The sequence below is a fragment of the Pezoporus flaviventris genome, unplaced genomic scaffold, assembly GCF_033815535.1.
Source record: "Pezoporus flaviventris isolate CSIRO_AGI_PZ_B2104156 unplaced genomic scaffold, CSIRO_AGI_Pfla_v1 ptg000031l, whole genome shotgun sequence".
Lineage (NCBI taxonomy): Eukaryota > Metazoa > Chordata > Aves > Psittaciformes > Psittacidae > Pezoporus > Pezoporus flaviventris.
In genome coordinates, this window is record NW_026892579.1 from 54,662,932 (window position 1) to 54,689,735 (window position 26,804).

The following is a 26,804-nucleotide window of genomic DNA, read 5'->3' on the forward strand; positions in this document are numbered from 1 at the left end:
TCTGTCAGAACAATAGCAGCTGTACCTATGTGGTGTCTTTAGTTCAGACTAGGGGTGTGCTTTTAAAGCAAATCCTCTGATTGCTCCTCACTTTGAAAGTATCCAGAAGCACAGCAACCTGAGTCCTTTCAGGTTAATTTAGAAAGTGCCTTCCAAGAGTACACCTAATGTACGCCAGCTGGTGATGGATGCCTGGTTCATGGCATGTATTTAAGCTCCACCAACATACATTATGTTGTCATCAGGCTCTCAATACTGCAAACTCTTGCTGCTTCTCCTCTGTTGAACCAGGCAATTTGGGAAATAAATTCAGCCTTCTTAGCAGCTGGTTGTTAGAGGTGAGCAAGGGAATACCTACAGAAAGGATGGGCAGCTATGTCAGCTCTACCATATCAACTCAAAACACGAATAGAGTGACTCACTGTGTCACCAGATATGTGACGTTATCATCGTCAGCTACAGGTTGCATTAAATTAACTTGGGGCTAGCTCAGCTACATATAAACACAGCTCCCGTTATATGACATCAGATAAGGGAGTCATGTCTCGGGTCTTGTCACTGCTTCTTGATGATGGTAGGTCATAACTGTCTGAAACAGAAGGTTTTTATTCTTCCTGCGCTCTCATCCCCTAGCTGCTCTTCATAGCTTCTAGGTGCTCTGCAGAAGTAATTTTTTCTACCCAAGTGTGGTCTTTATTGTATTCTCTGTAGTCAGTCCACTCTCACTTCACTTTCCCTTCCACTTATTGTACTTCAGACGTGACTTTGGATTATTATAACAAATAGCATTTGAGGCAACTTACAAGTTGTTACTGGTCAGTTCTCAGAGTACTTTTCTGGATGATTTTGGTGTCTTCAGAACTGCCTGAATAAGTAAGAAAATTTCCTGCTGATTCTGTAAAGCACATGTAATGCAATATTCACTCAACACCAGCTTTTTCAGATCCACTCCTGTTGCACTACAGTTTGCTCATGTTGGTAGAACTTGTGAGGCGCCAGAAAGTACTACTTGGTAATTAGTAAGGATGTTGACTGCTGCTTAGAAGACCCATATTCTGTAGATATCTCAAGCCATTTCCTTTGCAAAGCAGTAGAGACAAAGTCATAAATGCAGGTTTAGTTAAGGCAGATGCAAAACTACTCCTTCTAAATTAGCAAATTTGTAACTGAATTTCAATTAGATAGTCCCTTGGTTAGAGGTGAGAGTTGTTGCTCTCATTGATTTTGCACTGGTTATGAAACTCAAGTAACTAAGAAACGTGGAGTTTAGGTTTCTGACTTACAAACATGTAACCACATGTGTAACTAGCCCTTCTTGAAAACCTACAAGTAGGATAGAAGACTAGTTCTGTCTCACTGGCAAATACATTTTTATTAAGGTAGTAGCATGTTTTGTCTTTAATATGACTGCAGTAACAGCAGTTCTTAGCCAGTACTGCTAAAATCCATCTAGAATTAAATTGGCCTTTAAGAAAGCACTTCATGTTTTCTCTGAATCATAATAGTTTATGGACCCATGAAATTGGTTTTGGTCTGTTCAGTTTGTTGCTTTAAATATTTTTAAGGACATTTTCCCTTTCTCTTTTCCTCTTTGTATTTGTCCTCCCTTCTTCTCTTTGACCAGATTGAATTAGTTAGAAGAGATTACGTAGCTAATGGTGGATGGGAGACCTTCCTCTCCTATGAAGATCCAGAGCAGGATATTCTCGTTGGCCTTCTACGACTGCGGAAGTGTTCGGAGGAGTCATTCAGACCTGAGCTGAAAGGAGGTGTTTCCATTGTCCGGGAATTGCACGTGTATGGGAGCGTTGTCCCTGTAAGCAGTCGGGATCCTTCAAAATTTCAGCACCAGGTACTCCAAGCATCTTTATTTTTCATCTGTGCCTCTTTCTTGCACCTTTCTCCCCTCTCCCTAGTATAATGGGAGAAGAATTTTATTATCTGAGATTCATTCGGTTGCTTTGAATTATAGTCACTGCAATAGAAACAGAATTGGATTTGAGCCCCTTCTTGACTTTCACCTGCCAACATCATGCTGCTTCTGAGTTTTTACTAGTGTGATCATGTTTAGGCAATTGCAACTGCTCTGAAATTACAAAACAAAAAAGCACATCTGAACGCTATCAGTGTTGCTTCATGCCTGTACAATACAAGCTCATATATGCTGCTGCTAATTTGACTTTCCAATATCGAGCATCGTTAGTTTGGAAGTTTCTTTCCTTTAATAACCTGTACAGTACATCAGACTTGACTTCAGACTGAGTAAAAACAAAACAAAGTGGATACCTTGCAGTGCCTTCCAACCTGGTGTTCTGTGATTTTATGATTCTGTGATCCATTGTGTCTTTTTACTTCCTTCTAAAATTGATCATGTTCAGTAGATGACTTTTCCTTCTGAAATCTAAAATAATCACAGAATCATAGAATGGTTTGGGTTGGAAGGGACCTTAAAGCTCATCCAGTTCCAACCCCTGCCATGGGCAGGGACACCTTCCACTAGACCAGGTTGCTCCAAGCCCCATCCAACCTGGCCTTGAACGGTGCCAGGGATGGGGCAGCTACAGCTTCTCTGGGCACCCTGTGCTAGCACCTCACCACCTTCACAGTGGTGAGACATATTTACATATGGGAAGGTGAAGTTTTATTTGGTACTACCCAGTTTTCTTTCAAAGATACATCTATTAAATATGTTCTTCCTACCAAAATTAGAAATCCAACTTTGATTCTGAGACATTTATCAGTTTGGGTGATGTGGTGATACTCCCAAGTAAACTCCTTCAGTTGGGTCAGACAATTTTTTGCTTCAGACATGCTTGTGAGACTATTTCACATATATATTCTATAGTATGTGGGGAATGGAGTGGAAAACTGTGTTTGTAATTCCTTGCAGTGTCTCATGAAAATAGCACATTATCCTTCTGCTGCATGTGACATGCTGTGGCTTGCGGTGAGCAAAAATGTGAATTAGATTTTGCCCTGGTAGGTTCTGAACCTTTAGACCGAGCTTTTTAAAAAGCAATCAGTTTGTCCTCTTTGCCAGAAGTGCTCAGGGCTGATGTTTTAAATTAACATCCTTGTATTTATTAGTCTTTCCCTGAGTATACGCATTAAGATGCAGTCCTGCTAGATGCTGATGATGTGTGACCACAAGGCAGTGTTTGGGGAGGTGGGGAGAGAAGTGGGTATTTCCACTGTAAAATAGTTAACAGTTAAAAATGTAGGAAGAAAAAAAAAAAATCATCCTAAGTATGTGGGGAAAAAAAGATATTTTTTTTAAGAGGGAGAAAATCTATTGAAAGTAACCAACTACAAACATTAAAATAGGCTGCAAATTGAAATTTCATGGCATATGACGCGCTCATGTTCATTCGGAATAGTCTGTGTTCAAGAGGTTAATCAGAAAATGTTCTTCACAGTTGTGAGGGCAATTTCTGATTAGAAGGATGTTTCTGAATGAAGATTTCTGTGTGTTATTTAAAAATGCCTGTAAGCGTTCAGTGTTTTTTAGAATTAAATCATATCTGCTTCAGTGTTGCCGCAGCCCCATTCTGTACATCTTGTCAGAAAAGCAGATGAACAAAGAGCCAAGTATAATTCCCATCCTAATGTTAGGAGCTAATTAATCCAATCAGTTACTCCAAGATATATAGGACTAAGGAAGTTGTTAAATAGAGTGGAAAGGCTATTCCCTTCTTTTGAAGTATTTATCATGATTCCAGTAGCACTCCTGCTGTGCCAGATTTCCAAACATAAACATAGGTGTGGATCTGGTCCAGAATGTTAACATGTTCATCTGCAATTCTTTTTGATTTGGAACCTCCTGTGTCATGAGCTGAGCCTAGAGAGCGATACAAAGCTTGAGCCTAGCATGACCTCCTGCAGGGGTCATGCACCAGTTTGCTGTAGCCTTTGTGGGTAGCCCTGACAAGCCCTATGGTTGCTGCCTGCCTCAATTTTCATCCTGAAACAAGCACGATAGCAGCTCTTGACTCATGGAGAGGTTGTGGGAATAAAGTCTGAGGCGCTAAGGCTGGTGTATATCAGAAAAGTGAACAGCAGCAAGGCCCATCTCTGGTCAGTAGTGTCTGGCCACATCCTGGTCTAGTGAAAGGTGTCCCTGCCTTTGGCAGCGGGTTGGGACTAGATGGGCTTTAAGGTCCATTCCAACTCTAACCATTTGAGCTTACATCCCTCATCAGAATGGCACTGGGTGTTCATGCGCAGACCCTGTTAAATTCACAAGCACAAACCCAGCTCTGTTATGGTGGGTGATTATTGTTTAGAATTGGTTATCTCTGCCAGATAGGCTCATTCAGCACCAGGAATTATAGGATGCCTACCAAGTCGACCTACCTTCAGTGGATTTAACTTCATTCTGTTCCCTCCATTGAGAAGCAGTCAGACACTAGAACTGCCTATGAATAATTTTCTGATAGAAAAAAAAACAAAACACTGAGAAAGCTCCACTGTAAAGCTTAGTGTTGGTGCACTTCTTCTCAAGCCCTCTCCTGCAATATTCAGCAATATTCCTGATCACAGGATCATTCCTCTGAAAAAAATATAAGTCTTTTGGAACTGTACTAATGCTTACATTCTGAGCTTGCTTATGTTTTCTAATTTTTAGAGAACTTACCTTTTTTTCCTGTTATTTCTCCCATTATAGGGATTTGGTATGTTACTGATGGAGGAGGCAGAAAGAATAGCCAAGGAGGAACACGGGTCATGGAAAATTGCTGTAATTTCAGGTACCTTTGCTTGATACCTTTTTATATATATATATAAAATATATATATATAAAATATATATGTCTCTCTTAATCTGAAAATAAACCCACTGCAGCCAGCACCACTGCTGTGAACATTCATCATATTAGGAAGAAAATGAGCATCAGCAGATGTTTCTTCTTAATGGAGTTAAATTCCATTGTAGCTTTGTCCAGACAGTACTGTTATTATAAGCAGCATACTAGAGGATGCGCTGCAGGGAACCATCCTGTTCTTAGTGCTGAAGGAGACAGACAGCATGACCATGGGTGTCTTCCTCCACCAAACACTGCTATTTCCAACCCTGCTGATTTCACCCCATCGCAGGTTGTTATTGTCGAGGGCTGCTTTCCAGAGTTTATAAGGATGGAAAATTGCCAGCCTCCATTTTAGCGTCTTTCTGCAAGTACTGTCATTAGGGGGGACAGATGTGCTTTTAGGATACATTAAGTATTATCATGAAGAAGGGAGCTATATAAGAAAGAGCTGAAGCCCTTTCTCCTAGTTCATTTTCCAGGCATTGTGGCTAAGAAGAGAGGCATCAGTTCATTGCATGTGTGTGAAGTCAAGGTCAGGACTGCCTTTGTATCTTAATTTGTCTTGTATTAGCAGTTATAGTAGCCATAGAAAGGTTTTACAGGCATAGAGATCTATGACTGGGGAAGCTGGCAAATTGCATTAAAAGAGAAACTCTTGTTGGTGTAAGATTAATGTATGCTGGGGAATTTAAATGGAATAGCTATATTTTAGACCTCTCAAATAATAACCTTCTGCTGCTGGAAACCCCTGAAAAGCAGAAATCCACAACTTTGATGAGTGCAGAAGCAAAGAGTTGTTCTATGTGTTTCTGGCTCTGTAATGTCCCTGGATGTTGAAAAGCCAGCGTGGGCCGTATTGACAAATACTTGTGACAAGGGCAAGCACGTGAGTGAGGGCAGTGTGTAGGCAGTAGTCAGATCAGAGAATCACAGAGCGGTTTGGGTTGGAAGGGACCTGAAAGATCATCCAGTTGGAACCTCCCTGTAACAGGCAAGGACACCTTCCACTAGACCAGGTTGCTCCAAGCCCTGTCCAACCTGGCCTCCCTTGACCTGCTCGTCATGTTGCTGCTGCTGCAGCCCAGGATGCTTAAAGATAATTCTGTGTTCTGTGGTTCCCCTGTTTCTTTTTTAAGACACATGTCAGTCCTGTATCTTGATTGCTGCTTCATGGGTGTCAGTTTGAACTTGGAATTGAGTAGAGAGGCAAAGGTGAAAATGGTTTCTTTTGGTTTTGCTGGTAAAATCTTGGCTTGGTATGTGTGGAGAGAGGAAGTCACAGTTCCTCTGTGCTAAAGAGCACTTCTTTTGAGAAGAACAGAAAACATACAGCAATTGCTAAAAAATGATTTATGAAAGCATTCCATGCTAATTCCTGATTTTAGCTGTATTTTAGCAAACTGATGTGAAGAATATATTCTTTGCATGAAGGTCCAGTGCAAGAAGTCTTGTTTTGCTGCATGCACAGTTTGTGGCATCCTCCTAAGAACTCATCTGCGTTCTTTGGTTTTTGTTTTTTTTTTCTTTTTTTCTTCCCTGGAGTGCAAAGTACAACATAGTGCAGTTTGTCTTCGAATACAGAATACTACAGCATCTGTGAAGACCACAAGATTTCCAGCTGTTTCCTTGGAGATGTTACCACTTGAATTGCAGTTCCCCTGTAGGTTTTATCTGAAACAAAAATGCAGCCAGACGTTCTTCCTCCATTGGAGGATGAACTTGGTTTTGCTAATTGTGGTTTCTAAACAGATTTTTAATTTGGGAACCCACTGCACGATTACATCTCCAACTTATTGCAAACTTTTGACTGCTTCCTAGAGGGAAGCTTGTAAGGGTGTTATGCTTTTTGTGCAGCCTTTGCTTTATATTTTATGTTGAAGAAAATACTTTCTTCAGCAGTATTTTCCAGTCTTGCACTTAATGGCTACATCAGTACTAGTCAACTAAATAGTGCCAGAACATGCAAACTGCATCTTCAGGGAATGGTCCCTGGTCAATGCTGATGCATGTGCTCTACTGGAGGATTGCATGAAGCAGCATTAGTGCTCCTCAGGGCTCCTGCTAGCAAAGTAGCAGAGTGGATGGTTGAATTTCTGTACTATACCAGTTTTTAGGCAGGATATGTCTAAGTGGCAAACTCTCTCATTGAGTTATCCAAAAAGAAATACATGTATTTTTACAAAAGCACAGCATGGAGGGGTTTTGTTACTGTCTAAAGATTAGGGCTAGTCTCTAAGATCAAGTCAAATTAATTCTAATTCTGGTTAGAAATTAGCAGCTCTGGTTAGAAATGAGCAGCAGTCATTGTGGCAGGGTGGTTGGACTTGATGATCTCTAAAGGTCTCTTCCAATCCAAACCATTGAATGATCTTGTGATCATCTGTGGCTGTTCCCTATGTTTAAAGATCCTTTGGTCATCTGTGACTATAACCTACCTGGCCTTTGAATAGGGGCATCTTGTATTGGTTTGTTGCGGAACAGCACATTTCCTGGGGACACAAAATGACTCGTTGCCCCCAGTATTCTGCTACATGCCAGAGCCTTGTCTGCCGCAGCATGCCAGAGCAGAATGTTTTGCATCACTGATCACTGAAGATCATAGAATCCTAGATTCCAACACTCCGTCATGGGCAGGGACACATTCCACTAGACCAGGTTGCTCAGAGGCCCATCCAATCTGGCCTTCAACACTGCCTTGGATGAGGCAGCCACAGTTTCTCTGGGCAGCCTGTGCCAGGGCCCCACTACCCTCACAGAGAAGACTTTTTTTTCCTGTCTTTCCAGATGTGTGAGGCCAGACACCCATCTCCATCTCCTGCAGCTGGCAGGGTCCCTCTCACCCTTTAGGGAATAAATCTGGGGAGCTGGATAAATCTGGTGGGGTCCAGGAGCCTCTGGCTTGGATTGAAGCATGGCTTGTTTGGAAATGTGTTTAACTCCAGCCAGATGAAGGCAGATTCAGATGAAAATAGGTGTGTACAACATCTAAAATAGGCAATACAGTTACAAGTGGTTATGAGAAACAGGAACGAAAGAGAAAGAAAGAAAGGAAGGGAAGGAGGAAGGAAGAAAGGGAAAGAAAGAGAGAGAAAGAAAGGAAGGAAGGGAGGGAGGAAGGAAGAAAGGAAGGAAGGGAAAGAAAGAGAGAGAGAAATGGAGGAAGAAAGCAAGCCACCTCATGACTAATCTGCTATTAGTGAGGTTACACTAGAAACGCCTCGCTCCTGTCCACCTGATTTGCTGCCCATCCTGATCAAGGTAGTATTCAACGTTTCCTGTCATCTCAGGGTATGTCCATTAGAGCCTCACTCATTAGAAACATCTTTCCTCTATGGCAGAGCATGTTAGCTGCCAGAGCAAATTTTCCCTTTGTCCAGACTCCCCAAAGGACTTCAGGCATAATCTTTTCCCCTCTGGCTCTGCTTGCTTTCTCCCCACATATAACCTTGTCAATATTCTTAATTAAACATCATTTCACTTGCCTGCAAGTGCAGATATCCACTTCGTTAGGTCAGGTGTCTGTCTTGCAGTTGCCTGTTTCTTGTTTCAAAAAAGGGCTGAAACTCCATCCCCCTCAGCAGTGAGTCAGTGGCATATTTCAGCATGAAGTGTTCATATTTTTACATTCTCTTATCAGGCAGTACTGTAAAATCACTTGATGCAAACATGTAAATGGGAAACAAGTGAGTAATTCATGATTGCCTCCTGATTAAGATCAGTAGGACCATAATAATCAGATTGGGGTGACTGATCCCAACATCTTTCTCCTAAGCGTACTGCAGCAGCCAGGAATCCACAATCGCATGGCTGTGAACAGAAATTAAAACTAATACCACCTGCTTTCTGTATCTCCATGAGAGAGAAAATTGTTGGTGACTCATCTACCAGTCTGTTGGTGCTGCTTGAGCATGCTGTCTCATGTATTAAGGAAACCGTATTACTCCTGCATTTGCCTTTTGCAGTTAGGGAGAAAACGGAGATTTGGAACTTTCTAAAAGTAAATCTGATGCATCATACAAGTGTTAAAGTCACCTGCAACGAGGAACATTAAGGGGAGAGAAACTGAGCTAACACATAAATCAGAAGTAAGGTTGCAGGGCACATTTGACAGTACTCTGAAGTATTCTAATTTCCTCGTGTAAACAGCCCTTTGGTCACCCTAGAAGTAATAAATTGAGTAATCAGCGTCTCATAGTTCATAGGATGTTGATTCATGGGCTGCCTTGGAGATTGCCAACTGCCAGGGTGTACTCAGGAGACCTTAGGACGAGACTCCAAAATGCTGCTGAAGGATTGATGGAGCTCGGGAGGACTCCCTGGAGTTTTGCTTCCAGCGCTGGTTGGTTATTTTTAGAAATGCCAGTCTTAGTAGCTATTAATAAGAAAAGAAGTGGCCCAAGATAAATGGAAATATGGGAATGTTAATGAATTGACTCTCTGATGTTTGTCTGCTTTAGATTGATGGCCTTTGAAAAAAAATTAATTAGGGGGATTTGGAGGAAGCCAAGGATAAATCTGGAGTAGGGGATTGGTGCTGTGGAATAGCTGCTGTGTACAATCCTCTAGTTCTAATGAGCTTCAGTTTTAAAGGTTTAATAATGTAACAGCTTTGAAAACAGGCTTGATACTGTTAACTGGGATTTCAACACAGGTAGAAACAGGAATATTGTTGTCCTTAAGCAAGGGCATTTCTGCAACAGCCTTCATTCTGCAAGGGTGTTCTGGTTGGAAGCTTTGATATATATATACATATATACCGTAAGATATCTTACAAAGATTTAGTGTGGCCTAACTTCTGCATAGTACAGACCAAAGACTTCCACCTGTCTTGCATCTGTCCCAGCTGAGCATGTTTTGGAAAATGGGAACCTGTCTTGATTCGTTAAGGCTTTTGTGTCTCCACCCACCAGAGCTTTTGTTACAGTGGGCAGGGGAAGATCTAGTAAGACAAACCCTACACAAATATAGTGAGCGGGTGTTGAATGTGTGGGGAAATCTCCTTTGTGCTTCCGCCCTCCTCAGCAACCCTTTCCCCCATCTCAAGCCAAACTATTCCCAAGCTTGTAAGACCCAAACAACTAAAAAACCCCACCAATTCTTAAATTAGGTCAGGTAGGAAGTATTTAGAAGTTAAAATAGCAATGAAAAGGTGATTTCTGTCCTAGTGACTCGTAATACTCAGCAGTTTAAATAGCATTGAATCAGAACTGTGAGCAATAGCAGTTTGCAGGGATTTAAAAATAAATACCATTTACTTTCATGGGAATCTTCCTCTGTGACTGGCATTGTTCTTACACTGCCAGCAAGTGGTAATCCTCATTTTCAAGGCTGCACCAGGGGTCAAGGGCTTAAAGCTTGTTCTTAGTCAGACCTTTGCGTGTAGAGTTTGTTGAGTTGTAGGTTTCAACTTTGTCGTGTTTATAACCCAGATTCGATGCACACTTGCAGTCCAGCTTTTCAACTGCTGCCTTAGCTGAGAATTACTTCTGGCTTAAGGCAGGCTTATCTCCAGTGTGCTTTGTTCTGTCTCTGCAGCCTGTTATAGAAAAGACTTAACACTCCTCCCTAGTCTACCAGTCTCTTCCTGCAGTGTGGGAAGCATTCTGCACCTCATTGCCTGCCGTCACTCTACCCAGAGCAGGGTAAGGATCTCTCCCTATGTCACAAGCAGAGGTATTCATGAGACAGTGAGGTTTTTCCTTTAAAAGCACATTCAAACCAGGACTGCACAAATGAATGCCATCAGTTCCTGTGCTTCTTCAGAGCATGTTAGTTTGTGCTCCAGAGGAAAAAATATAAAGCAAGTTTCCCAGCAGACTCTTTCCAAAGCATTTTACTCTCCCTGTTGTTCTTGGAATAAGCAGGTTCAGCTAAACCTCTAAACATCGTAAGGCTCTTTTCTGTTGGGGTTGTTTAATTTATGGACAGAAAAGGGAAAAGATGCAGCAGGATTCAACAGGGTCACTACTGCTTACAATCATGGTACCTAAAACCATGCAAGGTTACTTCCAAACAAAGGAAAATCTCAGGTCCCCTGCATCAGGCACCCAGGAGTCATCACAGGCAATGAACCGGGGAATGATGCACAAGGCAAGCTAGGCTGTACCGCAGCTGCCTCATGGTGTGTCTAGTTAAATATCACTTCATTTGAAGAGGACCGGTGGGAGAACTGCATTTAATCAATTCTGGAGTCAATGACAAATGCACCAGTAAGGGAAAATGAGCATTTGCCAGCCAGGTTGGAAGGGCATTTTGGATTCTGGCAGCACATGGAGTGATTAGGGTACCAGTGGGATGGGAAATGATATCCACCGTACGTACTCTGGTTTCTCATTGTGCGTTATGCTGTAGTTATACCTCGTGGATTGCCACTGTGCGGATTCGCAGCTCTGTTTACAGCTTGGATGCTAGTGATCCTGCATGCGTTGGACCCCGGATACTAAGATTGCTAAGGTACATGCTTCCCCCCGGAGGTGCAGTCTCATCTCTGGACATTTGACTAAACCAACCAGAACTAAATAGTCACAATAACGAGGTGGTTTTGTGGCCTGCCTCTTGGTTTAAGCACAGAGACAGAAGTATGCTGCCTGCTCCTTAGCAGTAGGGAGGCGGTGTCCTCCCCCCCTAAATCAAAGAGCAAAGTAAAAAAGTGAGTGGCTTTTTTATCATGAAGTCATTGCTCATTTAAGGTAATTTTCTGCATGAGTGGTGCCTTTCTACCCTTCTGATGTGAGTAGTATATTAGTATGCAGGCTTGGGTAGCTGAATGGTAGACCCTGGAGGCATCACTCCATTATTCAGAGCTCTGGGGAGGTCTGATCTGAAATATCTGTTTTTCCATTTTCCAGCATTTGTAATTGCATGTGTGTTTTCTTCGCCTTTTGTTGGTTTTGTGCTGTGGTGGGTGTTTTGTTCTGTTTTTTCTTCTTTCAGTTGTACCTGCTTTGAATTTGCATCTTTTTTTCCCTTTAAAAAAAAGCCCCCAAACCTAAATTACACTGAAATAATTTTAAACATGTTACTCCTCTGATGTCCAAAAGTCATCAGGCACTGAAAATGTAAGAAACCTTGGTGTTTGAGGTTTGTGGATGGCTCATAAGCTTGCTGAATTTATAATTGCTTCTTCCTTTTTGTCAGTAGCTGATGTTTGAATTGTGTATTCAGGGTTTTCTCTCCTTTTGGTAGGATGATGATACTCCAGTCCCTAAAGAAGCTTTCCCTTCCACTCCTCTTCTACCATTCAGCCTACAGACCTGTATTTCTTTCTGTTTGGGATGGGACGTTTTTAGCTCTCTTTTGAGGCTGTCCCCTGCATTTTGCAGTCCGTAGGTGTCAGCACTTGCCAGGGTCCCCTTTAGGAGTTACTCCTGCTGTGTAAATACAATGCAGCCCTCGTGCCTGTTGTCATTTAGCCCAGCTTGCATTGTATTTGCTTCAGACTCTGCTTCTGCCAAAGAATGTGAGTAGGCTGCAGCAGGTCAGATCAATGTGTCATTTCTGACACTGCCAATGCTGGGTGTCTGCAGGAGGGAGCAAATATCCAGTAAGCGTGCAGACATCATCTCAGCCTCCAGCTGTTCGTTGCCCAAGGACTTCTATAGTCAGAGAGGGTGCCTTTGTATCTGATAGCCCTCGAGGGATTTTTCTGTCTTGCCAGTCTGCCTGCCTGCAACAGCTGATAAACTTCTCTCCCCATCCCTTTTCTGTGAGCTTTAGAGGGGTTAGTTGCACTGCCCCACCATTGTATCTTGAGCTTGGAAAGAGTAATCCTTTGAACTAGGTAAAGATGGATAAAGGACAGTCCTCTGTTAAAGCCTTTCCTGTTTTCTCCTTGAGGGTTCCTATTGCTATTGTTTGGACTTTGTTGCTTGACATCCCATAATTAATCCCTTCTGACCCTAAACCTGTAGCAAGTACTTTAAACTGTTTCTTTAATATAGCACCAGTGATGAGTATGTGAAATGTAACATAATGAATTCTGAAATGCTGGAAGTCCTGCGTCCTCCCCCTCCTAAAAGACAGAAGCATAAAGCTCCTGACTGGATGTTCTTAAAGAAATTCATGCATTGTGGATCCTTTGTGTTTCCTCTAACCAGCAACTCAATTGTTCCAGTGTCATACTCTGATTTGGGCGGTTACCTTTGGCAATAACAATGATTGAAGAGATTTGAGTCAGTGCTTTACAGTTACTTGAAGCACCTGAGCAATAAAACGACACGACTGATAACCTTCTCTTTTAAAGTACAGTAGCTACACACAATGCTGAAAAACACGTGGCAGAAATGCTTCCCTGCCTCCTTTTAAAGTAACCTTTGTGAACTTAAATAATGTGTATGCAGGAGCAGTTTTGAGTGGGTTCCCATCCCAGATATTTGTGTTGCTCTAATGAGTGCATCATCTATTACAGCAATCTAGGAAATCAGGAGAGAGGCTGTAATCAGCACATCTGCAGAGACAGAACGGTGTGAGTGACTGCATAGCAGCACACACACGGTCCTCACACTTGTGAGGACTTGGTGCCCGTGGAAGTGCCCAGCACCACTGGCCAAAGCCCACATGCTCGTCCAGGGAGGAAGAAAGCATCACAGCCAGGCACCGAGCCACCAAAGGGATCTGCTCAACTGCTGCTGTCATTCCTGGATGTGCTTTCTGGCTTTCATGCCTCTACATTGAAGACTTGGAGCACAACTGCCTGATCCCCGAGTAGCTCTGACCAGTCCCTGCTGACACACAGCAATAACTGAGTGCGAGACATCCACTTGTCAGAGCTTGCTACACCCAGGCAGCCTGGCTTTACACTGCACTCCTCCTGGCTCTGAGTACACACTGGGCTGTTACGCTTTTCTAGCTCCTTGCCAAGTCCTGAATCTCTTGTTCCTCTTTGTGAGAAGTGTTGGGTTTGTGCCAAACTGACATCCTGTCCTGGCACCAAAATATCTTGCTTTGACTCCACATTTAACATCACTGTTCTTGTAGTTTGTTTGGGTATTTTTTTTTTAAAGGGTATGTCTCCTCCTGTCCCAGGGATAGGCACTGGCTTTACACGTGGATTTTTTGATGTTACCATCTTCAAACCCTAGTTTTACTATCCACCACTGCCTCCCTATACCCTCCACATGTTCTCAGTGTGTGAAAGCCACTTTCCTCTAAACTTTACACTGCTGGCATATGCAGCTGCCTCAAACTTCACTTTCTGGGGACATAGAAAGGTTGGTGGTCTCAGTATCAGTGGCATTTAGCAGTGACACAAAGTGGCTTATCTTACCTCCATAGCCTGGATTCTTGTCTGAAGCTAAGGTGAAGCTACCACTGAGTATTCCCTTTATTCACCACAGAGGAATTGAACATACACTGAATAGCTGTCTCTGTCCCTAACTACTTAGCCTAAATCGGCTGCCAAAGGAGATGGACAGCGCCGTTACCATAGAATCACGAAATGGTTTGGGTTGGAAGGGATCTTAAAGCTCATCCAGTTCCAACCCCCTGCCGTGGGCAGGAACACCTTCCTTGGACCAGGTTGCTCAAAGCCCTGTCCAGTCTGGCCTTGAACACTGCCAGGGATGGGCCAGACACAGCTTCTCTGGGCAGCCTGTGCCAGGACCTCACCACCCTCCAGGGAAGAACTTCTTCGTACTGTCTTTTCTAAATCTACTGTCATGTTGTCCCTAAAAGGTTGGCATCTTACTGCTTGTCCTTGTTGAGCGTGCTGGTTGCAGCAGGTAGCCACCTCCTTTCTTTAGTGCATCTGAAAGCTGAGATACTGTTGGTAAAGCTGCCAGCTGCTCCAAGGGCAAGGATCAGGAGTGCACAGACCAAATATTTATGCACTGTAAGACCACAAATTACTTTTCAAACGCTAAAAGCTAGCTCTATAAATACAGTGCTCTTGCACGGAAGAGGTTTTTTTCGGCTGCAGTATCTGCTGTGACGTCTGTCAGCGTTATCTGTTTATGCTGGCATCAGAAAAGCAGACTAGCTTGGCTTGTACCAACAAAATTGTCTCCTTATCTCTGCACAGAAGATGCTTGTTTGGGGAGATGCGGGAAGAGACTGAATTCCCCTGTCACAGGTGCTTGCCCTGTTCAGTGAATGCGCTGAGGTCCATTCATAAGCACCCTTTCCTTTCTTCTTACAAGTGCAGGCATTTTGGCGCCTTTAAATGAGCCTCATTGATAATTTACTCCCAACACCGAAGAGGTGTCTGGAACCACAGCCAAATCCGCACCAGCATGCCTCATCTTCTAAAGCAGTAGTTTAATGCCTCCCTGCAGCGAGATCTCACCATAGCCTCACTCCATCCTGGTGACGTAGCAGCCTTATCACGGCGCTGTGGAAGTCTGGCACTGCTGCCGTTTTTTCCTATAAGCTAATTACTATGCGGCAAGATGATCAGTTTTCCCCCAGACCAAGCTTCTATTTGTGTTCTGTCAAGTAGAAAATTAACATGGACACAGGCCAGGGATGTTTCACGTCTGAGTGCACTGAGGCTGAAGGTGGTGATGGGAAGGCAGGATGGATTTCTGAATGGTAGGCATGGAGGATCAGGTGATGTCAAGAGTCGTGGGCCCGCTTCATTAGCCACATCATCAGAAAGTCGAGTAGCTGGGGAAGAGCCGGAGAAAAATGGCCCATAGCATGCACAGTCCTCATTAACCGTGTGCTCAGTTCAGAACTAAGCTGAACAGTATTTCTGCACAGCAGGTGAGGGGTGTTGTCTGCAAAATTTGGAAGCGAGACGGTAACTAGTATTAACTTATGTTCACTGTATTAATTCATTATTTGCCACACTGTAGCCTTTTCAGGACCTCCTTGCACTGCAAGGATGCAGACAGAATTGATGTTCGAGTGACCCTCTCCGCTTGCATTGCTGCTGGGTCCCCACGAGCACATGAACTTGTGGGAGCCCTGTCAGCAATTTGCTGACACAAGCACATGCAAAACTGAGAAGAGATTGTAAAGGATTTTCCTCTGCTCAGTAATTTGTACTTCTTTTTAACTATCATAATTATTTACTTATTTATTTTAGCGTTTTGATGCTTTTTTCTTGATAACATATGATAATCACCTGCAGGCTCCTGAGCATGCCTATCGCTTACAGGAACACATGGCAGGGATCTTGGGGTCTTTCTGCAGTTTGCTCACATTACTTTTACTCACCAGAAGTCATTAACATCTGATGTAGCAATCTGCACTATTAAACTGTAGATCTGTAGGAACCTTTAAAGTTGTTCTTTGATACAGAGACGTCAGATTTATAATGCTTAATGATCTCTTTCTGATGAGTGAGAGGGGAAAGTTCAGAAGAAAAGGCTGGTTTCTGCCTCCTGTCTTCTGGCCCTGGACACGTACTGGAACAAATTCCTGAGGCCATGTGCTGTATTTTTATGATGAGGGTGGTAAGGCACTGACATCGGTTGCTCAGGGAAGCTGTATCTGCCCCATCCCTGGCAGTGTTCAAGGCCAGGTTGGACAGGGGTTGGAGCAACCTGGTCTAGTGGAAGGTGTCCCTGCCTGTGACAGGGGGTTTAAACTAGATGAGCTTTAAGGTGCCTTCCAGCCCGTTCCATTGTGTGATTCTCTGATGAGGCAGATGCATGGGGACACTGATGGTTTAATGGCTGGAAGGCTCGCTCTCGGGATCGCTGAGTGTTTCTTTGTTGGCATTTAAAATCTCATAGCCCATAAGAAAGAAAATCGATCATGAATGCCTCACATGCTCTGTGAGTCATCCTAAACCCCCAGTCTCTCAGTAATACCTTACCAGCTGGGTTGGCTATTCCAGCAACCATCTCTGGAAGAAGCCTCGAGACATTCCATAGCCTGTAGATCTAAAATCTCACAAACACTTAACTTCACAAATCTGGGGTTGTGTAGCAGACACATTTCATTGTCCCTGTCTCTCTCAATGCCCAGCAGCCACACCAATGGCAGCTCTTTGTTAAAGTGTGAGAGAAGTTATGGTATTAGCTCTTAAATGTTTAATTTTGCTTGGTCTAGAATCAGAAGATCTGTCAGCTCTGGCTTCATCTGTCACAGTTAAAGGCAGCGTTGGTGTGGTGGCTTCCTCTCTCCTGACAGCGGATGCTTTCAGTGCAGCTGCCTTTGGGCAGGTCTGTGTAGTCATTAATGAAATATTGCTTCTACAGTAAAGAGATCAATGAGATGTAATCTCACCATCTGGAAGCTCTAGGATGGGTCTTACCTGCAGACTTGCCATTTAAAAATCAGTTCTAGCCAGGGCATCTCCTGTGTGCTGAGAGGCACCACAAAAGCTGAATGCTATAAAATCAGTTATTTAATTCTACCATTAATTTAATTGTTTGTGGGTTTTTTGTTTTGTTTTGTTTTGTTTTTAAAAAGTAAGAAAAAAGTTACCGGTGACAGAATTGGGTTTGAGATTTGGCCTTAAGAATGAATCAGAAAATCCCCATGTGATCCATTAGTTAATATGATAAAGCTTTTGCTCTGGTTTTCCTTGTTAGCTCCGCACCTTCACCAGCACATGAATTCTGCATGTGACAGGATAGGAGTAAATATGGTATATCTGCTTTCTTTCATAAGCAGTTTACTAAATCATTCTGTGAAGATACCATAATCCTTACAACCTTTCCTCAGTGTGGCTGGTGTTGCTGTACCCTGCAGAGCACTTGGGCACACCAGGCTCCCATCCTGTAGTGTCACTGCAGAAACTTGCCCTGTTAAACTGGTTTTGGTGTTTGACAGACCTACCCCAGCAAATTAGAACTGGCCTCCAAAGCCAGTGTCCCCAAATGTTCCTTGAGATTGCTTCTGAATCAGTGTCACTGCTCTGTTACAGAAGGATTCATCAGAGATCATGTTAACCTTTAAAGTTGAGGTGGTTCCCCTAAAGTAATTGCTGAGGCTCCCTATGAACCTGGGAATGGGGGGAGGTCAGGCTGAACCGGGAGTGCATGTGGGAACCTCATTTGCTAGATAACAGATGGTTGTTTGAAAGGACTGAAGCTGTTGGTCAATGAGAAGCTCACCATGACCCAGCAGTGTGCACTTGTAGCCCAAAAACCAACCGTGTCCTGGGCTGCATCACCAGCAGTGTGACCACCAGGTCGAGGGAGGGGATTCTCTCCCTCTGCTCCGCTCTGGTGAGACCCCCCACCGCAGTCCTGTGTCCAGCTCTGGGGCCCCAACATAAGAAGGACGTGAAGTTGTTGGAGTGAGTCCAAAGGAGGCCATGAAGATGTTCTGAGGGCTGGAGCACCTCTGCTATGGAGACAGGCTGAGAGAGCTGGCCTTGTTTAGCCTGGAGAAGGGAATGCTCCACAGAGACCTTAGAGCAACTTCCAGTGCCTAAAGGGGCTTTTGACAAGAAAGCTGGAGAGGCGCTTTGGACAAGGGCCTGTAGGGACAGGACAAGGGGGAATGGCTTTAACCTGACAGAGGTTAAAGATTGAGATGAGATCTTAGGCAGAAGTTCTTCCCTGTGAGGGTGCTGAGGCCCTGGCCCAGGTTGCCCAGAGAAGCTGTGGCTGCCCCATCCCTGGCAGTGTTCAAGGCCAGGTTGGACAGGGCTTGGAGCAACCTGGTCTAGTGGAAGGTGTCCCTGCTGTGGCAGGAGGGTTGGAACTGGATGAGCTTCAAGGTCCCTCCCAACGCAAACGATTATGTGATTCCATGATCCTGTGATAAATGAGGGATGCTGCCTTTCATGTGGGAGATTCAAAAGGTGAAGGAAATCTTTATCAAATTGGTCAGATCATAGACCATGCCAAGCCATCCTAGATATAAACTGAGTTAAGTTAATCTGTAGCATGTAAAGAGTAAGTTGCAAAGGGGAGAGTTAAACATCTCCTGTGCTGTTTATGTAGTGTGGTTTCTTCCTTCATTTTTATTCATCAAACCCAGGAGCTGGCCATGAGTTGGAGGAAGGCTCAGCTCTGTCAGAGGCTGCATCTCTGTGTGTGCGGTAAATCCGGAGTGAATTTAAACAGAGCAGGGATTGGATTTTGGGGGGAGGCTGGGGATATTCAAGGCTTTCAGCTTGTGGGTCATGGCTTCAAAACTAATCCGATTTCAAATCCAAAAGGCCATCAGTGTTTTGCAGTAGCAAAGTGAATTGTTGAGCTGATGGAGGGAGACCCAGGCTTCAAACCTCTTTTTTATCGCAGACTTGCTTTGTGATTTCAGATGAATTACCCAGCTGCTGGGATCTTGGCTTTTCTCCTGGGCCAGGGCGATGACAGTCCCTCCCTGCTAGACAGAGGTGTTGTGAAAACAGTAATGTGAAATCTCTGGGGAGCAATCCGGGTGGGAAGGAAGCACAACTTGTATTTGAGAGAAAAAAAACAGAGGCTTTTGCATGTGGATTTCTCTTCCTGGTCCAGCAAACAGCCACACACAGACTAAATACAGGTCAGGCACGGTTGCTGTTTGTAGGTTTGATTCTGCTACTCCTTTAGCCCTTACTAGCGAAACGATTATGGAATGCTTCACATGCAGCAATATTAACAATCATGTAAGTACATGGAGCTGGGATTTAGACATATCTTTAACTGCAGCACTAATTAGCTCTTTGTGGTTGATGCAGCAGGAGGAGGTCGTGAAACACTGAACTCTCCCATCCTGCTGTTTAGTCCCTTCAGAGGCTGTTGAAACACGTGGGGGGAGTCTCTCCACTGTGAGACTTCAGACCCTGGCTTTAGACCCTGGTGCTTCAGACCTTGGTGCTGCGACGTGCCTATGGGTGCAAAACAACCTCAAAAAGAGTTTCCAGTGCTCTGATTTTACAGCAGATTTATGAAATCAAAATATTTTCATTTATCTTTATAAAAAACCCAAAACATATTTCTGTTTTCCGTTCACATTGCCTGGATTATGTTTTCTGATGGCTGCCAGAGTTCTAGTAGTGCTCAGTAATTCTGCACAGAATCTGCTGTTTTAAAAGAAAAGTGAACATGTGTGAGCTTTTTGTCTAGATGGATTTGAAAATCGGGTGCATCATAATTTGTAAGATACTGGGTAACATTTCCTAAAGCCTCTCCTTGTAATTTTCAGAGGATTTTTATCTCCCAGTATCTTTAGGAACTGTCAGGAAATGAGTGCCAATTATCTAATCCTTAAAAAAAATAAAAAGCTGTGCTTCAGGGATAGATGTAAGGATTGTTCCTTGGTTTCTTAAATTAATAACTTTTTGCTGAGTGCTCTGATGTGCCCAGGTTTTCTTAGCAGTGTTAAGAATATTGTTGTTTTCTGTTTCCTCAGTGTCGATAAGGCTTTTTGGTTATCTCCAGTCCTTTGCTTTTTCCCCCATTGTTACCGTTCTTGGCAGTTGGTTGGTAGGGATTCACATGAGACAGCCTCATGTTTTCCCTGAAGATAAAATTCAGCACTGTGAAAAGCATAAATGCCAAAGCAAACTCATTGGAGGTTGTGGATGGTTCTGCTCTACATTCTTAACTCGTGCATCAGCGCAGAAATGCAGTATGTGGTTTTTCAGCCAGTATCCAGTACACAAGAGACAAGAAAATGTTATTTTCCTACTGCTGTTATGGATCTGGAGCACTAGTTTTGACCCTTCCTCATACAAACAGGTTCTGCCAACTGTAAGAGCAAGAGCCTGCTCCCCCGCTAGATCTGAACACTTGCCCGAGTGGCTGCCAACCTCCAGTCAGTGTTGGCTTTGTTTGAAGTCCTGCACAGAGTTGAGGTTTTGGATAGCGGTGGGTTTCAGAAGGCACTTGTTGGACAGCTGGTGAGGTTTCTTCTTGGACTTGGTGGGGGTCAAAGCGAGGAGTATTAAAAATCTCCTAAAACTTCTCTTTTAGTAGCCTGAGTCTCCAACAAGACCTGTGATAAAAAGAGGGTTCTGTTTGCTCACTCGCCACTGACATCAGGCTCCAAGTCACCCAATCCGTATCTTGAGGGACTTTAAAATGTGACTTTGTGATTTCTGAATGATGGCCTTTGAGTCCTCTTAATGCTTTGGCAGCCTTGGTCTGATCATGGGGGACACACTTGGAGGCCAAGGAGATTCTCTCAGAGCTCTTGTTTTCTTTCTTCGCTTTTCTAGCTGTGTTGAAAACACAGACGTTTATGGTCTGTCCCGTGGCAGCAGCAGCTTCCAAGCTTTCTGCCTGGCTCTTTGCCATCGCTGGGTTTTATTGATGTCCATAGAAGCACTGTGGGTGACTGCAGAAGCATTTGTTGCTTCCTTCTCTGTGCCTTTTCAAAACCACAAAACTATATTCCAACTGTGGCAGAGCATTCCCCTCACAGGGCATGGCTGTACACACAGCAACAGAGCAGCCAAGGGAGGAACATCCTTTGTGATACCAAGTTAAGCAGCTGTGGCCATCCCAAACCCCTGCAGCCAACTTGAGACTCACTGCTCATTCCAGGTGAAGTCCATACCACTTTGGTAAATGTAGCATCACCCTTTCCTCTCCTGTTGCCTGCACTAGTCACAAATCCTTTTCTCAGCACCCTTGAAGGACAGTCCTATTTGCCAGAGGTCCTACCCAGATGATCTGGGTGTCTGCACAGAGTCCAGGGCTCTCCCTTCGTCAGGCAAAGCACTGAGCCGGGTAGTTACTCCCCCCCAAAAAAAACTGGAAAGGCTTCGTTATCACCAGAATTGCAGCCAACAAGTTAATAGATAAAAGCAGTTTGGGAAGTTCAGCTGACTGAGGCTCACTGCCCGGCACACAGGGCCCTGCTAACTGCTTCTGAAAAGTATTTTGAGGGGGAAGGAAGCTGCAAGACATGATATGCCTTGGCTGTGCATCTTCAGAGAAGATTTTAGTCACTGCAGAAAGATGTGGAGGCCTGCATAGAGATAAGTCTCTCATGTGCCTCAGTAAGTCTCTGCTATGGAAATTTTATGAACTATTAGTAGTTCTTTAATGATCCTGAAAAATGTCTCATTTTCACTTAGTTCTGGGACTAGTGAGCCGTGGTGGAGAAATCTTTGAGGATACTCAGCCTCGGATGCTGCATCGCAGTATTTCTGTGTGGCAGGGCTGAGTCAGAAGGGTGGATTTATTGGTTCTGCACGAAAAAGGTCACAGGCAGGGGTTGCTGCGCATGGGCAATGAAATCTGATTTCTGCCATCCTGCTGGGCTCCAAGAGTGTTTAACCCTGAAACTGTGGTCACTTTTCTCCATCCCCTGCTACAGGCAGACTTTTTAAATGTATTTAATTAATTTTGAGGTTTAAATGTTACAGTCAACAGCCAGGTTTGGGGATTTATCAGTAGGCTTCACCATTATTCAGATGCTTGCAAAAGAAGAGAGCAAAAGGTAATTAAATACACCAGCAGCTGTTGCCAGAGGTTGTGTCATTTGAAGGTTGCGTTGAGGGACACTTCCAAAAAGCCTCAGCTGGCCCCTGGCCACAGGTTTCTATCCAGGCTAGTGTGATCAGAGACCCTGCCCTTCGACCGAATCACCATTGGTGAATCTGGAAGTGGCTGGGTGAAATCTGCTTTGCGGAGTTCAGACTAAGCTCTCCTGCACAGCTTGAGATGGGATATGTATAATTTAAAACCCCTTTTTAAAGACCCAGAATGAGGAATGCAGCAAATTCAGGCTTGAAAACTCAAAAAGCTTCTTGAGCCAGCTTTTGACCTTACCTGTCCACTCCTGCGTGATACCTCTTTTGTGATATTTCTTGGATGATGTGTCTTTCCAATGGAAAGCAGCAGTGTGACTTGGAGCAGCGTGAAGAGCTGCCTGAACAGGTCCCACCAGCTCTGTGGTACGTTTGCTGTAAATTAGAGCAGCAAAACCTTGGGAAGAGAACCGGTGCTATTGAGCCCTTCCTTTCAGGTATGCTTAATGTGCAAGTATTGAGAGCATGCTGGGCATTGTAAGTCTCTTCTTCAGCATTTTCCCCCAGAATGGCTTGTGAGCAGGTGAAACAGCATATTGTTTTAATAGCTATTGCGCTGATTTTTTAGGACTGCATGGTGGTATTCTGCTTGGGATCAGAAGCCAGCAGCATAGTTTTGTGACTTTGGGTTTTTTTTGACTTTTCATCCATACAAAGTTGTGATTAATTGAAAGGTCTGTGAGAATGGATTCCTTCTGCATGAGTTACAGGCAGTTATTAGTGTCCTACAAATCTTTTATTCTGTTTAGCAGTGCTTAAAGTGTGGCATTTCCACAGAATGGGTTGGGTTAGAAGAAACCTCAAAGCTCATCTAGTTCCAACCCCTTGCCGTGGCCAGGGGACAGCTTGCCTCACCATGGGCGGTACCACGAGTTGCAGGGTAATCTTTGCTCCAGCACCTGGAGCATCTCTTCCTCTTCTTCTTCACTGACCTTAGGGTCTGCAGGGCTGTTCTTGTCACATGTTCTCACTCCTCTCTGCAGCTGAATTTGCTCCTGCTCAGTAACTTTTTACCCTTTTAAAATACGTTATCCCAGAGGCATTGCCACAGTCACTGGTGGGCTCAGCCTTGGTCAGAGGTGGGTCCATCTTGGAGCCGGCTGGCGTTGGCTCTGTTGGACATGGGGGAAGCTTCTGGCAGCTTCTGACAGAAGCCATCCCTGTAGCCCCCGTGCTGTCAAAACCTCACCACACAAACCAAACACAGGTGTCTTGGGGAGAGCTTTTCCCTTCAAAAGCCTCTTGCCTAGAAAACATTCCTGCAGCTCTGGAGCTCACGAGACATCCCAAGTTAGAGCTAGGTAGCAGGGAAACCATGCTGTATCTTTACATGCAGCCCTCAGCTTGAGACTTCCTCTTCGTGGAAGACCTTCCTGTTGCAGGACAGTAATTTTATGCAAGAAGTTACTCGTAAGCAGGGCTGAGATGATGACCAAGATGCTTTGCGAAGTGCCAGTGTGGGACCCCTGGGGCACAGGGCTGGCCAACTGCATCATCATTCTTGTTAATGGATTGAACCCATTGCCCTCAAACGAGGAAGAGTTGGCACTTAACTAGTGCCACTTAACAGCTCAGAGATTAATGGAGACAGCACTCGGATGCTCTGACGCAACCTAACCTTCCTTCTTTAAAATCCATATGTTTCCCAAGTGCTTTAGGAAAAAAAGGGGGAATGTTAAATAACTCTGATCAAGGTGTTTTTAAAAACATCAGCCAAAGTACTCAGTTGTCCTTTAACTTCAAGAGGGGTCCTCTTCAGCTTTAGATTTCACTAGTCCTTGGAACCAAGTTGTTCTGGGCCATGGATGGGTGGCTTTGCTGTTTTATGGCCAAAATCCATATGTCATCCCCCAGCATCTCTTCTAGGGAACCCAGAGGACATTTTTTAGGCAAGATACTGCTAAAGATGATAGGTTATTTACTCCAGGTCAGAGATCCCAACCCTCCCGGGAAAAGCTCACAAAGAAGGAAGTGGACATGTGCACAGTGGGCTTGGGTTTTTACTTGGCTTCAGGTTCAAGCTGCATCTGAGTGAATTTGAGATCCCCTCGGGATGTTTTTCATAGAATCATAGAATAGTTAGGGTTGGAAAGGACCTTAAGATCATCTAGTTCCAACCCCCCTGCCATGAGCAGGAACACCTCACCCTAAACTATGGCACCAGTTTTAGTTGAGAATGGTGCTCTGCTGCGATGTCACAGGGGCTTTGCAAGTACTTTGAAGTAAATTTGCCCAGGTGTTCCCCAGTTTGAGGTTCTCTGTGGGTTTTCAATTTCTTCCCAGCTTCAGGTGGAGTGAGGGGCAGGAGAACATCACAGAACCACGGAATGGTTTGGGCTGGAAGGGACCTTAAAACTCACAGACTGGAACACCTCCTACTAGACCAGGTTGTTCCAAGCCCTGTCCAACCTGGTCTTGAACACTGCCAGGGATGGGGCAGCCACAGCTTCTCTGGGCAACCTGTGCCAGGGCCTCACCACCCTCACAGGGAAGAACTTCTTCGTAATATTTAACCTAGATCTCCCCTCTTGTCAGTTTAAAGACATACACTCTTGTCTGTGTCCTCCTTACATTGGAGGCCCTCAGAGCTAGACACAGCACTGCAAGGTGGGGTCTCACTAGAGCAGAGCAGAGAAGGAGAATCTCCTCCCTTGACCTGCTGGTCATGCTAAGGACATCTCAGGTCTGGGTTTCAGGTGTCTTTTTGGTACTTTAAATTAATATAATTCTTCTCTAGGAAGTTGGATGGGGACTTGCCTGGAACTGTGGTGTTTAAGCCACTCAGAAGCAATTGTAGCTTGCATTCAGGAAATAATTAGGGCTATCTTAAACAAATCTGTCAAAGCAGCAATGGGTAAATTGCTGCAGCAGTGAATGGGCAGGAAGGGGTTACCAGCTGTACCCGGTCACTCCTTGCACAAGAGATGCTGCCTGTTCGGTTCCTGGAGAGCCATTTGCAAGCACGGCAGTTTCCAGGAACTGGCTGGAGGGATGAGATTAGAGGAAAGAGGGGTTGCTTTTCTTGATGGAGAGCCATGTCCTGTCTGTCCTTCTGTCCCTGCTCACCAGATGCACTGACAATGATGCCATGATGCTGAATTCCTCCTCCCTCCCTTGATGACTAATGTCTGCATCTGTGAGTAATTAGATAAGGTGAGGGCGAAGGCTGCTGTCCTGGACTTGTCCTGCCGCAGGATGCTGCTGCAGGAAAGGCAGCCTAGGTCAGTGTGGCTGAGCTCACCCTGGGCATGGATGCTGTGGGATCTCATTAAGAGAGGAAGGAGAGGGAAGAGGCTGTTGGAGAACTAAGGTGTTCGGAGCCATCCTTTTCAATGAGGAAATTAGATTGCGGCTGCAGAGCCCACTTGTCTATCTGAAGTGGAGCTGAGCTCATTTCTAGGAGCCTTTGGACAGAGCTTGTTGGGGTTTAGAGCCCTTCAGTTCCTGGTAATGATGCCTGCAGCTGCGCCGCCTCCTCTCGAGAGCCTGTCTTTGGGTTTTGTTGTACCCAGGGTACTCTGAACTCACGTTTCACAGGTGTTCCCATGTTGATTCCTCTCTCGCTAACAGCTCACAACCTTTCTCAGGACAAAGGATGGGATGAATGATTCAGGGCAGCTAAAACAGCTGTGTTCCTGTGTTTCATCCCTTAAAAACACCATAATTAGTCCAAACACTAACAAGTAAACACCCCTGCTCCAGCACAGGGAGGCCTAGTGCCAACTCTTCGGAGAGGCCAAGCACCTTTCGGCACCATCCCTCCATGGAAGTGACATTCCTGCCAGGTCCTGGCTTCCCCAGCTTGTTTGCATCGTACTGAATTAAACCTCTTTGTGGCTCTCCTCACAGGTGTTGGCACAAGGAACTACTACAGGAAGATTGGCTATGAGCTGGAAGGGCCTTACATGGTGAAAAAGCTGGACTGATGCCCCAGGAGGTCCTCACCCTGACCAGCTGCTGGGAGGAGAGGTGAGGAGACAAGACTCATCATGCAGAGGCAGCTCAAGAGGACAGACGTAAGCTAAAAACCAAAGCCTGCCAACTGCAAAGGACTTGCTTATGCCAGAGCCCCCAGCAGCAAATGGGACATCTCTTCTTGGGTGATCAGTTCTGAGCTCTGCCCATTGCCCCAGGAGAGGCTGGGAGTGTTCCATTTGTGTCATTACATGTGTAAGCCTGCCATACCTCTGGGAAAGCTCTGAGGCCTTTCAGCAGAGGACTGAACGTAGGTGAACTGAGAGCTCTGAATGGGGGACACTATTGAACAGCCTAGTGGAGAAAACATCTGTTACTTCTGTGATGCTGTCAGCAGGTTTTTAATGATTCAGCACTGAAACCGTGTGGGCTATTCTGCAACATGAATTAATTCTTTCTCTGTGTGTATTCATTTATGCTGGGCTTGGCTGCTTTCTGTCCATCCCAAGGGATGCCATTTGATCATCTTGCAGTAGGAGACTGTGAGGATCAGAAGCCACTTTGGTGTCTGTAGGAACTGAGATTAAAACTTAAACTGACTCTCTGTGGTGACACACAGCCATGGAGTAACTGAGGTTGTAAGGGACCTCCTGTCTCTAGTCCAACCCTAGAGCAGGTCCAGTTAGATCAGAGTGGCAATGCTTGAGTATCTCCAGCGATGGA

The 26,804-nt window shown here is 44.6% G+C and overlaps 1 protein-coding gene across 1 annotated transcript in view; it reads left to right on the plus strand.

Annotated features, from left to right (window-relative positions):
* The window catches only part of ELP3 (elongator acetyltransferase complex subunit 3), a 94,245-nt gene extending 67,708 nt beyond the window's left edge, over positions 1–26,537 (plus strand). The window contains exons 13-15 of the mRNA XM_061461124.1: positions 1,625–1,852; positions 4,664–4,745; positions 26,016–26,537. Of these exons, the coding sequence (XP_061317108.1) occupies positions 1,625–1,852; positions 4,664–4,745; positions 26,016–26,092 (387 nt within the window). The 3' untranslated portion in view covers positions 26,093–26,537. The remainder of the gene's footprint in view (positions 1–1,624; positions 1,853–4,663; positions 4,746–26,015) is intronic.
* The last annotated feature ends 267 nt before the right edge of the window (positions 26,538–26,804 follow it).